At 38.7% G+C, this 11,712-nt stretch overlaps 1 protein-coding gene across 2 annotated transcripts; it reads left to right on the top strand.

Moving 5' to 3' along the window:
* Positions 1-789: 789 nt before the first annotated feature.
* On the top strand, positions 790-6,327 carry LOC131070444 (transcription factor GTE9). 2 transcript variants are annotated; one of them, XM_058005985.2, is made up of 11 exons: positions 790-1,578; positions 1,723-3,544; positions 3,624-3,675; positions 3,778-3,933; positions 4,070-4,143; positions 4,242-4,311; positions 4,565-4,642; positions 4,735-4,850; positions 5,030-5,096; positions 5,207-5,337; positions 5,472-6,327. In XM_058005985.2, exons 2-11 carry the CDS (start codon positions 1,925-1,927, stop codon positions 5,739-5,741), a joined length of 2,634 nt encoding a protein of 877 aa, XP_057861968.2. In that variant the 5' UTR covers positions 790-1,578; positions 1,723-1,924; the 3' UTR covers positions 5,742-6,327. The 2 variants fall into 2 exon arrangements, with proteins under 2 accessions (XP_057861968.2, XP_057861969.2); XM_058005986.2 differs by having other exon boundaries at positions 790-3,544; positions 4,242-4,302.
* The last annotated feature ends 5,385 nt before the right edge of the window (positions 6,328-11,712 follow it).

Raw genomic sequence — 11,712 nt, 5'->3', positions numbered from 1 at the left:
AAGAAAGAAAAAGGAAAAGCAAACATCCCAAAAAAAAATACAGATTTCACTATCAACACGTTATAACTTGGAAAATATCTACAAGATTAAATCTCACTCTATTTATTTATTCTCCACAAAAATCAATTCAATAACTATGGTAATCAATGGACTCCCAAAGTTTAACGAGTTGCGATGGTGGTTACATTTTTATATCAATAATATTTTATTAATTATTTAGTTTTTATATTGTATTAATTATTTAATTTTTACCAATCGAGATTCTCTTTTAACACGGGTGGATATGCCGGCCACCGTCTATAGTACGTGGCCAATTAGACGTGCATCTCACCAACGGCAAGTATTCACTCCAAACATGTTGGAATGAATTTTGACCGTTAGATGAGATGCATTTACGCTAGGGCAGTTAATGGAAATATGCGTCGTCGGTGGAGAGCCGTGACAGTTCAACTTCAAGTTCAAAAGTTCGTTTTCTAAACAACGCGCAACTCTCGACCATCGTGACCGTTGATTTTTCCAAAGTGCGCACTATTTAGTATAGTTTACCGGCACAAGCGGGAAAGCCCTAACGAAGATCCGACCTCGGCGCCACGTGGCAGATCGTCGTGAACGATTGAATCTCAACCGTCGGATAAAGGAAAAGGAAGGGCTAGAGAGGGTTGTAGTCAAGGAAGCTTCTCTCCTATTTGCAAACGAAAGGGGGCCGTTGGATTCGGGAAATCGACGGCCACGATCGAGGGGAGTAGCGGCGGAGCTGGGGTTTGCCGCCTTTAAGAAGAGGTTGCTTGCCCCTGCCTTTTGCTCATTGCCTGGGAAGGGCACACATTTTTTGAAACCATTCGTTGCAGGCCGCTTCCAGGAAGGAATTTCTTCGTAAGGAAGAGGAACGAGGAGGAGACTCGTGCTTCAAATCATCATTCTTTATATGAGGTGAGATAAGATGATAGCGGAGTATGGTGAATCGAGAGGGCAAGTGGCTCCCGAGGAGTAGAAGGGCGATCTTTCACCTCGCATCTGGGCAGGTTTCCTTCTTCTTTTATCTCCATTCGGAAGGCGATCGCGTGGGCGGTGTGCTTTTCTGAATCTGCCCGAATCCTTCAGGCCGGCTGTTTTTGAACGTGTTTAGCGGCCCCCGAAATTAGGGTTTGTGGTGAAAGTTCATTGCTTGCCAAGGCGGAAAGATCCCGGAGAAGGTCTTTTGTGTTGTTAGATTGTAGATAAGTAGCCAAAGCCTTTTCTTTTCCTTCAAAAGGATTTTGTAGCCGGAGCCCTAGTTAAGTAGGGCTTTGGTGGGGGAAATATACCAGCAGGACGAGTACGATTGTCTTGATTGAACTTCCGTTTGGCTGTATTTAGCCAACGTTGAAGAAACTAGGGTTTCATTGGTGTCGTGTCTGTTATCATGTGTCAGACAGCCGTTGTATGAATGCCGAAGGTGTATTTTAAGTCGAGGTTTTCTGGCAGTTGGTTGGCGGCGACCCTAAGTGTGGCAGCTATATAGTTTGTTGTGGCGTACGATCTTTTGAAGTATTTAGTCTGGTTTGCAGTAAAGAAACATTTGTTAGGATACTGCTCAAGGTTAGCTCTCTTGCCTTTGTGTTTTATTGTACGTCCGCTCTGTTGGCGTCCCAGCTTTTTTATTTTTTTCGCTGCTTCTTTAAATCGCCCATAGTGGGTAGATAAATAATGATCTGTGTGATGTTCGTTTTTCCTGGAACGTAGAGGGCAAGAAGAGGGCGAAAACCGGATTCTTAGACTACGTTTTTCGTCGAGCTTGTTTTTCTGCTATTTTAAATTATTGCTCAGAGATTAGAGAAGTAGTGCTCTGTTGTGCTATATGTAAATTTTGAAGGAGAGGAGTGAAAATCAGACATGTAAAGTATGCCTTTGCGGCTATTGATATCCTTTGATTAACATTGACCGTATGGCATCCGCTCTCTATGTAACGTATGAACAGCACCAGGATCAGAATTTTATTTCACGGAAATATAGTTTCGATATGAGGAAAACAAGTAAGGGTGTATATGCTTCTGATTATGCTGCCCCAGCGGACTACACGTTGGAGACGACTGGGGATTCAGAGGGTTTCAGGGGTCACCGTGCGTTTGGGAGGTCTGGTAGTTTTGCTCCAAGGGTCGAAGTTGACAAGTCTGGTAGTTATGGAGGATATGGGGCATCTAGCAGGATTGATCTAGAACCCACTCCTTCTGAAGATTCCTGTACTCCCAAGAGGAAATCAATTAGCTTGAATGTTGAAAGAAATGAGGGTTTCAATGTGCCCGTGCAGGTTTATGCTATTTCTGTAATGTCCGGAACTGAGCGGAGGGAGTTGGGGAAAAGATTTAAAGTCGAGTTGGAGCAGGTGCGATCAATGCGTAGAAGAATTGAAACCAGGGTGATAAATGCCGTAGCCGTGTCTTCTTCCAGCGATCTGCCTAGTTTTGGATCTGGGCATGAGAATTCAAGGCTTGAGAATGGCCGAGTTAATGGTGGTAATTTAAACACTCTTAGCATTCAGATACCTCCTCCGGGAAATCTTAGTGGCAAAGATAAGAAAAGAACTCCCAAGGCCGTTCAGCTCTACGGGAGTTCAGAATTTGTGTCTCCAAAAGACAAGCCAGCAGCAAGTCAGCTGGAGAAACAGAAAAGTAAAGCTATGGCCGTCATCGGGGTCAAACGCAGCCATTCAGGTAAACTTAATGGAAGAGAGGAGAAAAAACCCAAAGAAAGTCACCCTGTGCAACAGCCAAAAGCAGATCCTATTATTATGAAACAATGTGGCACAATCTTGAGGAGGCTTATGCTTCATAAGCATGGCTGGGTTTTCAACACACCTGTTGATATTGTTAAGCTTGAAATTCCTGACTATCCTAAGGTGATTAAGAAGCCGATGGATTTGGGAACTGTTAAGAAGAGGTTAGACGCAAATTTCTATTCAGACCCGCGGGATTTTGGTGCTGATGTTAGGCTGACATTTGCAAATGCAAGGAAATATAATCCACCTGGTAATGATGTTCATATTATGGCTGTTCAGTTGAGTGAATTATTTGAAAGCAAATGGAAATTTTTTGAAAAGAAACTTGCAGAAGTGGCCACACCGTCTTGTTTTATGAATAAGGTTGCTCAGACAAATTTGCTACCAAAACAACCTAACCACCAGCAGCAACAGCAGCAGCAGCAACAGCAGCCGACTCATGATAAAGTTACAGAAAAACCTAAACAAAGTAACAAGCCAAAGGCTGCCCCTGCACCATTAGAGCATAAACCGAAATTGGAACCAAACAAACGGCCAATATCCATGGAGGAAAAACAGAAACTCAGCAGAGATCTTGAATCATTTATTGATATGCCTGACCTTATAGTTGATTTCCTTAGGAAACACTCCGATCTGAGTCAGAGTGAGGATGAAATTGAGATTGATATTGATGCTTTTGATAATGACACGTTATTGGATTTACGAAAGCTTGTATCCAATTGCCTCAATAGTAGAAATCAACATTTTGCTGCAAAGAACCTACCAAAAGTGGAGCCTGCTGAAGTTGAGGTGGGTTCTGTTTCAATAAGTTAAGTTTGAAATTTTTTCCCCGTTTGTTTTCATGTCTGATCGATGGCACCCTTTGCAGCTTGCTAATGGAGTAAGGCAGGACACTAGTTCTCCAGTGTACAACCGAAAAGGTATTGCGTTTAATATTCAGCTATATTTTTTGTTTTTTTGTTAACATTTTCTTATTATTTCTCAACTTCATTCTTTTTTAATTGGTGCTTCTTGTTGAATAGGTGGGGATCCGGGAGAGGAAGATGTTGACATTGGAGAGAATGATCTCCCTGCTTCAAATTATCCTCCTGTGGTGATTGAAAAGGATACAGCAGGCCGGAATAGTAAATGTAGTAGTTCATCGAGCTCTAGTAGTGACTCAGGGTCTTCTTCTAGTGGTTGGTTTCCATATTTTTATTGGTTATTATTTATTAGTTTCTGAGGTTTTATTTTTTTGGTTGGTTTCGACAAGTTACTTATATTGGATTCAGGATATCGTATGGAATTAGAGTTTTTTTGTTTTTTTATTTGCAGATTCGGACTCTGCAAGCTCTTCAGGCAGTGATTCTGAACCACCCAAAGCACCATCCCCAAATGCAGTTCTTAAGGTAGGATGGAATGACGTTTTGTAGTTTTTGAGCCTTTTTATGTCACAAGCATCCTATGTGAAATGTTTTATTTTGGGTTGTTATCAATTTTTTTGCAGGAGCCAATGGGAAAAGGTGCTGAATGCAATCAAAGAGCTAGCCCTAGCGTGGAAACCCATGGTGCGAAAAGTGCGTTCTCTCTTTAGGATCTTATTGTACTCAGATTTGCGCATAATATCCATTATGACATTCGAATCTTAAGTTTCTCATGTAAAATTGTATTGCGCAACCTACATACAATTCTTTGTTGCTTTTATACAGTCAAAATATTTGAATAGTCATTGTGACATTCGAATCTTAAGTTTCCTATGTAAAATTGTATTGCTTAACCTACGTATAATTCTTTGTTGCTTTAATTGAGTCAAAATATTTGATTTTGCAGGAGCCGTGAGTGAGTTGGATGAGGAGAATGTTAATTCAAAGCCAACTTCTGCCATTGAAACAGAATGTCATCAAGAAGGTATGGTTTAGAACGTGTGAAGTAAAATGGTGCCAAGTTTTGAAATTCATGTCACTCTGGTGCCTTATGCTTGCAATATGATCATTTGATAGGGGAGAGTGCTCCATCTGAGAGGCAGGTCTCCCCAGACAAGCTATATCGTGCTGCATTGTTAAGGAGTCGTTTTGCTGACACAATCTTGAAAGCTCAAGAGAAAACCCTTAACCAGGTTGGTTGACAGGCCTGAAAATTGGGTGGGTGAGTGGTAGCATAGCCACTGTTTGGGAAAGCCATTATTCCATTCATGTGTTGGATATCCATGTCCATACAGAGGTTGAATGTTCTTTTTGAGAGTAGGTTGCTTCTGAAGAATCAGAATGATTGTTTATTAAATGTCCTATCCATCAGGGTGACAGGGGAGATCCAGAGAAACTGAGGCGTGAGAGGGAGGAACTAGAAAGAAGACAACGGGAAGGTAAGTAATTGTGGCGTGTCACCATAGTGACTGTGAAGGCTGGTTAATGTTTTGGCTGCTGATTTTAGTTAGGTACTATGTTTATCGTGTTGTTGTTTTACATATTCTAGAGAAAGCAAGGCTTCAGGCAGAAGCAAAAGCTGCTGAACTGGCTAGATTGCAAGCTGAGGCAGAGGCTGCAGCTGAAGCAAAACGGAAGCTGGAAATTGAACGTGAGGCTGCACGTTTGGCCTTACAACAGGTAAAGCTGATGGGATCTTGGTGTTCACTTGTTTTTACACATTCCCTGCTAAAAGTTTCAATTGTTAAGAGTGAAAGCAATCTTGACATTGAAGAATGATTATATCTTTTTATCGCTTTGTTAACCGATGACAGATGGAGAAAACTGTAGAAATTGATGAGAACTCACAAATTCTGAAGGATCTGGAGATGCTCAGAAGTTCACAACAGCTTGATCATGTTGCCAGTTCTGGGGATGAGACTAGCCCTGGTCATTCTCAAGATGGGCTGTCATCCTTTCCACTGCATGGAGGGAATCCCTTGGAGAAATTGGGTTTGTTTATGAAAATGGATGATGAAGAAGAGGAAGAGGCAGCCCATTCTGCACCTGCAATTGGTGATGTGGAGGAAGGAGAGATAGATTAAGCAATACTTCAGTGAGCTGTATATTATTTTATTGCTTTATTCTTTTGTGAGAGGTAATGGGATTTGGACCTCCTAAGCCCCTTCTAAGTCCCTAAAGCAATCACTGTGGAATTTTGGAGCCAGGGGGACCTGACTGTTGATATGGGAAAAGTGTTATGTGGATTGATTGCGTGTAACGCATCAAGAGTTTATTCAGTTGCTCTTATGTTTTAATGGGGATGGAAAAATAGATAGACATTCCACACTTGGCCATATCGTTCAGGCCTTTGGAAGAAGTCCATTATACCAAAGTCACTCTGATAGTATCAAAATTTTGGTTAGATCAACTAGTGAAAAGAATGAAAGAAAAATTTGTTGGTACCAGGTGTATTTGTGTCACTTGATATGCATGCCAATTTTTCATCCACACCAATTTAAGCTACTGTTGTACGGCATCTTGTTATATTTGAGTTTTTTGGAATCTAAATTTTAGAAGATATGCAGAAAATCAAAATGTATGGATATCTTTCTTTGGACTAGTAGACAAAAGATCAGTCTGAGGTGCGATCTCTCAATGTTTTATGGGAGAAATTAAATCTTGATGATATGACTAAAATTTTCAAATGGTAATCTTTCCTAAACAATGTTGATATACTGGATGTAAATATTGTATATGGTCTATTGAGAAATTGGAATGGACTTGTTAGTTTGTAACCTTTTTCGCTGGTGATATTGTCCAGCAGAGGCCTGAAACTCTTGTGAAATATAACTTGCTACTATTTAATTATCCAGAAACACATTTTATTTGTAAATACTAAATTAACCAACTCCTAAAAGGAAAAAATAATAGAACTGTCAAACAGGTAAAATGAGTAATAGAAGGTTGACATTGTAATGATGCTCCTGTAGAATCACACTAGACAGGCGCCACTTGTCATTTGATAAGAAAACATGCACCTACACATGAAAAGAGCAGTGATTTTTTTTCCATGTCGTGCACGATGGGATTGTGTGACATTTGTGCCCTCTGACATTTTTTCTAAGTTTGTAACCTTTTTCGCTGGTGATATTGTCCAGCAGAGGCCTGAAACTCTTGTGAAATATAACTTGCTACTATTTAATTATCCAGAAACACATTTATTTGTAAATACTAAATTAACCACTCCTAAAAGGAAAAAATAATAGAACTGTCAAACAGGTAAAATGAGTAATAGAAGGTTGACATTGTAATGATGCTCCTGTAGAATCACACTAGACAGGCGCTTCTTGTCATTTGATAAGAAAACATGCACCTACACATGAAAAGAGCAGTGATTTTTTTTCCATGTTGTGCACGATGGGATTGTGTGACATTTGTGCCCTCTGACATTTTTTCCTAACTTTTTGTACCTGAGATGTTTTCCAATTCATGCAAGGTTCAAAGATTTAGCAATGCATGGTGGTTGCACTCTGGCATATACCATTGTCTGGCTGCTTGAAGTAGAAGCAATCTTAATCTCCATTATTTTACAATATTCAGAATCCTCATCATATACACGGTTCATATTCCTATCAAGAAGTGGAAATAAATGCAGATGATTGAATTTTATCATATCATCGTGGAAAAATATGTTAATGGCATTTCTTTACTTTCTCTTGTCTGTGAAATCAGGCTTCTTGATTAACTTTGTTTTGTTGTTGAAGTTGATGCCCTCCAATTTACTTTAAGATTTGCTAATCCATAGTTGATATGCCCTGCCAAAGTTTTCGTCTGGCTGCTTGAGGGAGAAGGAATTGCAATCTCTATGGTTGACCAATCTTGAGAATCCTTAAAGCATATCCACCTTCCTTTGCCTTGAAGTGTTGATTGATTCAAATGGTGAATATTATCATATCCTTGTGTAAACACATGTCATGGAAATCCTTATCCTCTTTCTTTTAGAAGTCACGGTTCTTGGTATTATGTATGATGCCACTTTATAAACCTTGCTAAAATTGAATTGATGAGGGAAAATAAGAGCGCATCATCAAATAGCACAGCATTGGCATAGAAACTTTGAGGGACGATAACAATCTAAAATTTTATTCTTGTCTTTGAATGCCGTTTATTTACTGTGATGCCACTTCATAAACATATTGCTATAATCGTATTGGTGAGGGGAGAAGAGCATATCTTTAAATAGCACAGCATTGGCTTATAAACCTTCTGGGACAACAATAATCCAATCATTCATATTGTTTTCCTTCTTTGTGCTGGGGGCCCTCTTGATTGATTGATTATCCTTGAATTGAATCACCACTGTGCTCAAGTTAATTAGTATGTTTAATGCATATTTATGGTCGGGTGGGGTATTCCAACGCATTTCAGTTTGCAGATTGGGAATCTAGGTTCTCAATCCATTCACTGTTTCTCTTGAAATTGTAGCCTCTTTTCTGCATTTCTGGAACTGTTCAACAGCTCCTAGCAGAAATTGGTTAAATAAAATTAAGTTGAGATATGGCTTACGAGTCCGTTTGGGGTTTTCTGTGGTTCAGAATGTTGAAGGGACTTATTCGTATAGCTTTACTGCAAGTGTGTCCGGTATTTTTTCCACTTTAAGGCTAAGGGTTAGTACGTTATGTATGTTTTCAATAGTATTTTTGTTTGCTGCTATACCATCTTAATCTTCTTCTAGACTTGAAAACTAAAAATATCATTATTTGTGGTTGCAAATATAACCACCATTTGCAAGCATAAAATCTGCTGCTATGAGAGCACAAAATTTTGTTATGCATTTTTCTCATGCATTAATCCCTACCAGAAGAAAGCTGTAAGTCAAATAAAATGGTGGTACCAGAAGCAACAGGAGAATATTAGAGATTCAAAAGACGAAGTCAGTTAGAAATTTATGGAGTCATTTGAGAGAGATCGAGGTGAGGATTGTGCATTGGTTTTTTGGATTGTGTCCAGGTTTTGATCAAAAGGCTGGTGATGATAATTTGCTTAATTTGTTGTCATGTATTTTATAGGTTAATTAGGGAGTTATTTTGTAATGGCTATTTCGAATATTGTTCCAATTACATATTCAAACTGAAATGCAATTCTAGAGGAATTTATGGATGATTGTTGAACACTGCTTTATATTTGCAATGACAAATAAGTGACTGGCCTGTAGATGTTATGTAACATTTATATTCCAATTCATTGGTTTAACGGTGAAGCTCTATTAGGAAGAAAAGAATCATTTCCTATTGTGCCCTTTATGGGGTCGAGTCCTCTTGGCACCGGCAATTTGTAGGTGTCTTAGGGTGAGTTTATTTTTGCGTTGTTCAGATGTGTGCCTTGTTGTCTGTGTGTGTTCCTATTAAATTTTGGGGTTATGCAAAATCATTTACAAAATGGTATTGATTAAATGCAAGCTGTGATGGCGGATCTTTAGATTCTTTATGATTTTAAGAATCAGAATGCGTAGTTGGTGTCTTGTTGAAGGTGAAGCTCACTTTGGAAGAAAACGTTGGCTACATCATATTTATTATGTCAATAAAGGTTTAGAGAGCTCTTATTTGATCAAGAAATGAGGGGTTTCAAACATTCCTGCAATTTGTAGATGGTTCATTTTTGTTTTGTTTTGAAAGTGTGCCTTGTAGCTTCAGTTTACCTATAATGATTTATAGACATTTTCTGGATTTTAAGATTCATTCGTACACCCAAATTGGTGTTGTGTGAAATTTGTTACCATATGTTGTTTTATTGAAGTGATGACTGCTCTTCTTTTGCCCTTGGTGATGTTAAGAGTCGTCTGCACTGTGGATGGCAAAGATTTGATTCATGCTTCATGAAATTCTTGAAACGTTAGCTTAAAGGATTACTTATAATCAATAATGCTGGTGATTAAATTGTAAACATACAATGGAGTTGAAAATGAGCATTGTCAAGTATAGTTTTTGAAATTATTATATGGCAGTCCCGTTGTTTAAGTATGGCTTTTTGAGTTGGATAAAACTGTATGCTGACTGGTGACTTTCTTCTGGATTTCATTCACTACCATTTGAAGAATCTCTTTGGGGAAACTTTTTGGCTTATGTTTGAATACATCAGCTGTTTATCTGACATTTTTTCAACACTGCATAGTTTACTCACATTGAATGCTTAAGATTTTGTGCTCTTTGGATGTCAACTTAGTTCTCTATTTTATTAGAGCATATCTTTATGTGGTCGAGTAAGGGCTGCCGAAAAGTACTTAATATGTTTGACACGGGACACAGCCTCACTGGTTTGTGCCTCTGTCATGCTTGTCTTTATGTGGTTGAGTAAGGGCTGCCAAAAAGTACTTAATATGTTTGACACGGGGGACATGGCATCACTGGTTTGTGCCTCTGCCATGTTTGCCACTTAAAGACTGTTGATTTTTAGCAACTTTGAATATCCCAGTAACAAACTATTGGCAAAATATAGAAATGATCACCTGTTTCCAATTAAATTTGTCTGCCTTACTCTGCAGGATTCAATGAAGGACCATTGATTATTCACTGATCCTGCTGGATGATTCTACAGAGGCGCCACTGTCTGTGGGGTTTATCTCTTCTACAGGTCTGCAAGCAATCTTGGTGCAATACGTTGCAATGTTTTGGTATATACTACAAACTTTTCCAATGTGATGAACGCTTTTGGCCATGCCTTGCGATTTCCATTGGTGATTGTTTTTTGAATTAGTGCTCGTCTATCAAGCTTTATTCCTTTTCATCATGATTACTTGCTCAAGTCACTTTTACTTCTGTGAAAAGTGTTTGTATCTCCATTCTACCTGACTTTTATTCTTTGAAGTCCTGTAGAAGAAAATCTCTTGAAGCCCTTTTTAATGCCACAGGTCTCCAATATGTGAACGAAATTACGCTGCAAACCCTGGCAACCCTGGCACTCTCTTCTATCTGGCGTTTCTGGAATTCCCATGGACTTTTCAGTTTTTATCTCTCCCAAAAAGCTCAATATGAAAAGCTTAATAAGAATTTTGGTCTCCTCTCCACCAAATCTAATAGGAACTTCTGATATGTTTCCTTCCATACAGGTATTAGGTGTGTAACTAACCTTTTCTACCTCTGAAATTTGCCTGTTTGGCATAGCTAAGAATTTTTTCGTTAGTGTTATCTCTGAAATTTGATCTTTTTGAACTGCCAAAAAATGTTTGTGTTAGAAATCTGATTATGATTAATTAGATAATATGTGGATACGAGTGATCATATAATATCATTTCACTGAAACCATGCTTTGCCAATGAATCTGTCCCTTTATCAGAATTTTCCGACTGGTGCCCAGGCCCCAATTTTCAATTCGGGCTATATTTTTTATTTTGATATCTTTAAGTTTTATACCAATTGCAAGCTTGTTTCCACTAAAACCTTTCCTTCTACAACTTCTGGAACCAGTAATTAAATTGCTTGAACACCTTTACTTCCAAATTCATTTGGGATCAGCTACCTTCATACCTGTGGTGGCCATTGGCAGGTGCATAGAAATTCACTCTTACCATTTATTTGCAGCATAGGTTGCCATTTTGAATTCAACGAGTTTGTATGCATAAAGTTATGTGTTCAAATGGTTGTGGGGTCACTTATAGTGGCTTCTCTGTTGTGGTCTCTATGTTAACTTATGTTACACATGCTAACTTTTTGTTCTTGCAATTGCTCTGCTTTAGTTGGACAGTTGTAGAAAATATCGTTCTTAAGTACCAAGAGCAAGCCTGATATATAACAAATATAGGACTTGTGCTGTGCCACTTGCTCAGAGCCACTCTGGTTTATCATGTAATTGGCTGGAAGTAATTTATGAGAATATACGTTTGTCTATATAGAAGATCCAACCTGGTTTGTTATGAATAGGTTGGAAGCAATTTTTTGAAATATACTTTTGCCCTAAATAGGAGATCTTCAAGTGTCAAGCTTCTTGCTGGATAAAACTTATGTTGCTTAATAGTGGAGGATTATGTCAAACCCCCTTGGAACATTGGAATCATGGCCCTTCGAACATTGGAATCAT

The sequence above is a fragment of the Cryptomeria japonica genome, chromosome 3 (genome assembly GCF_030272615.1).
Source record: "Cryptomeria japonica chromosome 3, Sugi_1.0, whole genome shotgun sequence".
NCBI lineage: Eukaryota > Viridiplantae > Streptophyta > Pinopsida > Cupressales > Cupressaceae > Cryptomeria > Cryptomeria japonica.
The sequence above is the reverse complement of the archived record's forward strand: the minus strand, read 5'-3'. Positions and strand labels throughout refer to the sequence as shown.

What these genes read in the sequence shown, in the direction of transcription:
- LOC131070444 (XM_058005985.2), top strand. Translation starts at nt 1,925, where the DNA reads ATGGCATCCGCTCTCTATGTAACGTATGAACAGCACCAGGATCAGAAT. An exon ending in AAGAGAAAACCCTTAACCAG is followed by an intron (nt 4,851 to 5,029) that starts GTTGGTTGACAG and finishes CCTATCCATCAG; the next exon opens with GGTGACAGGGGAGATCCAGA. An exon ending in AGAAAGAAGACAACGGGAAG is followed by an intron (nt 5,097 to 5,206) that starts GTAAGTAATTGT and finishes TACATATTCTAG; the next exon opens with AGAAAGCAAGGCTTCAGGCA.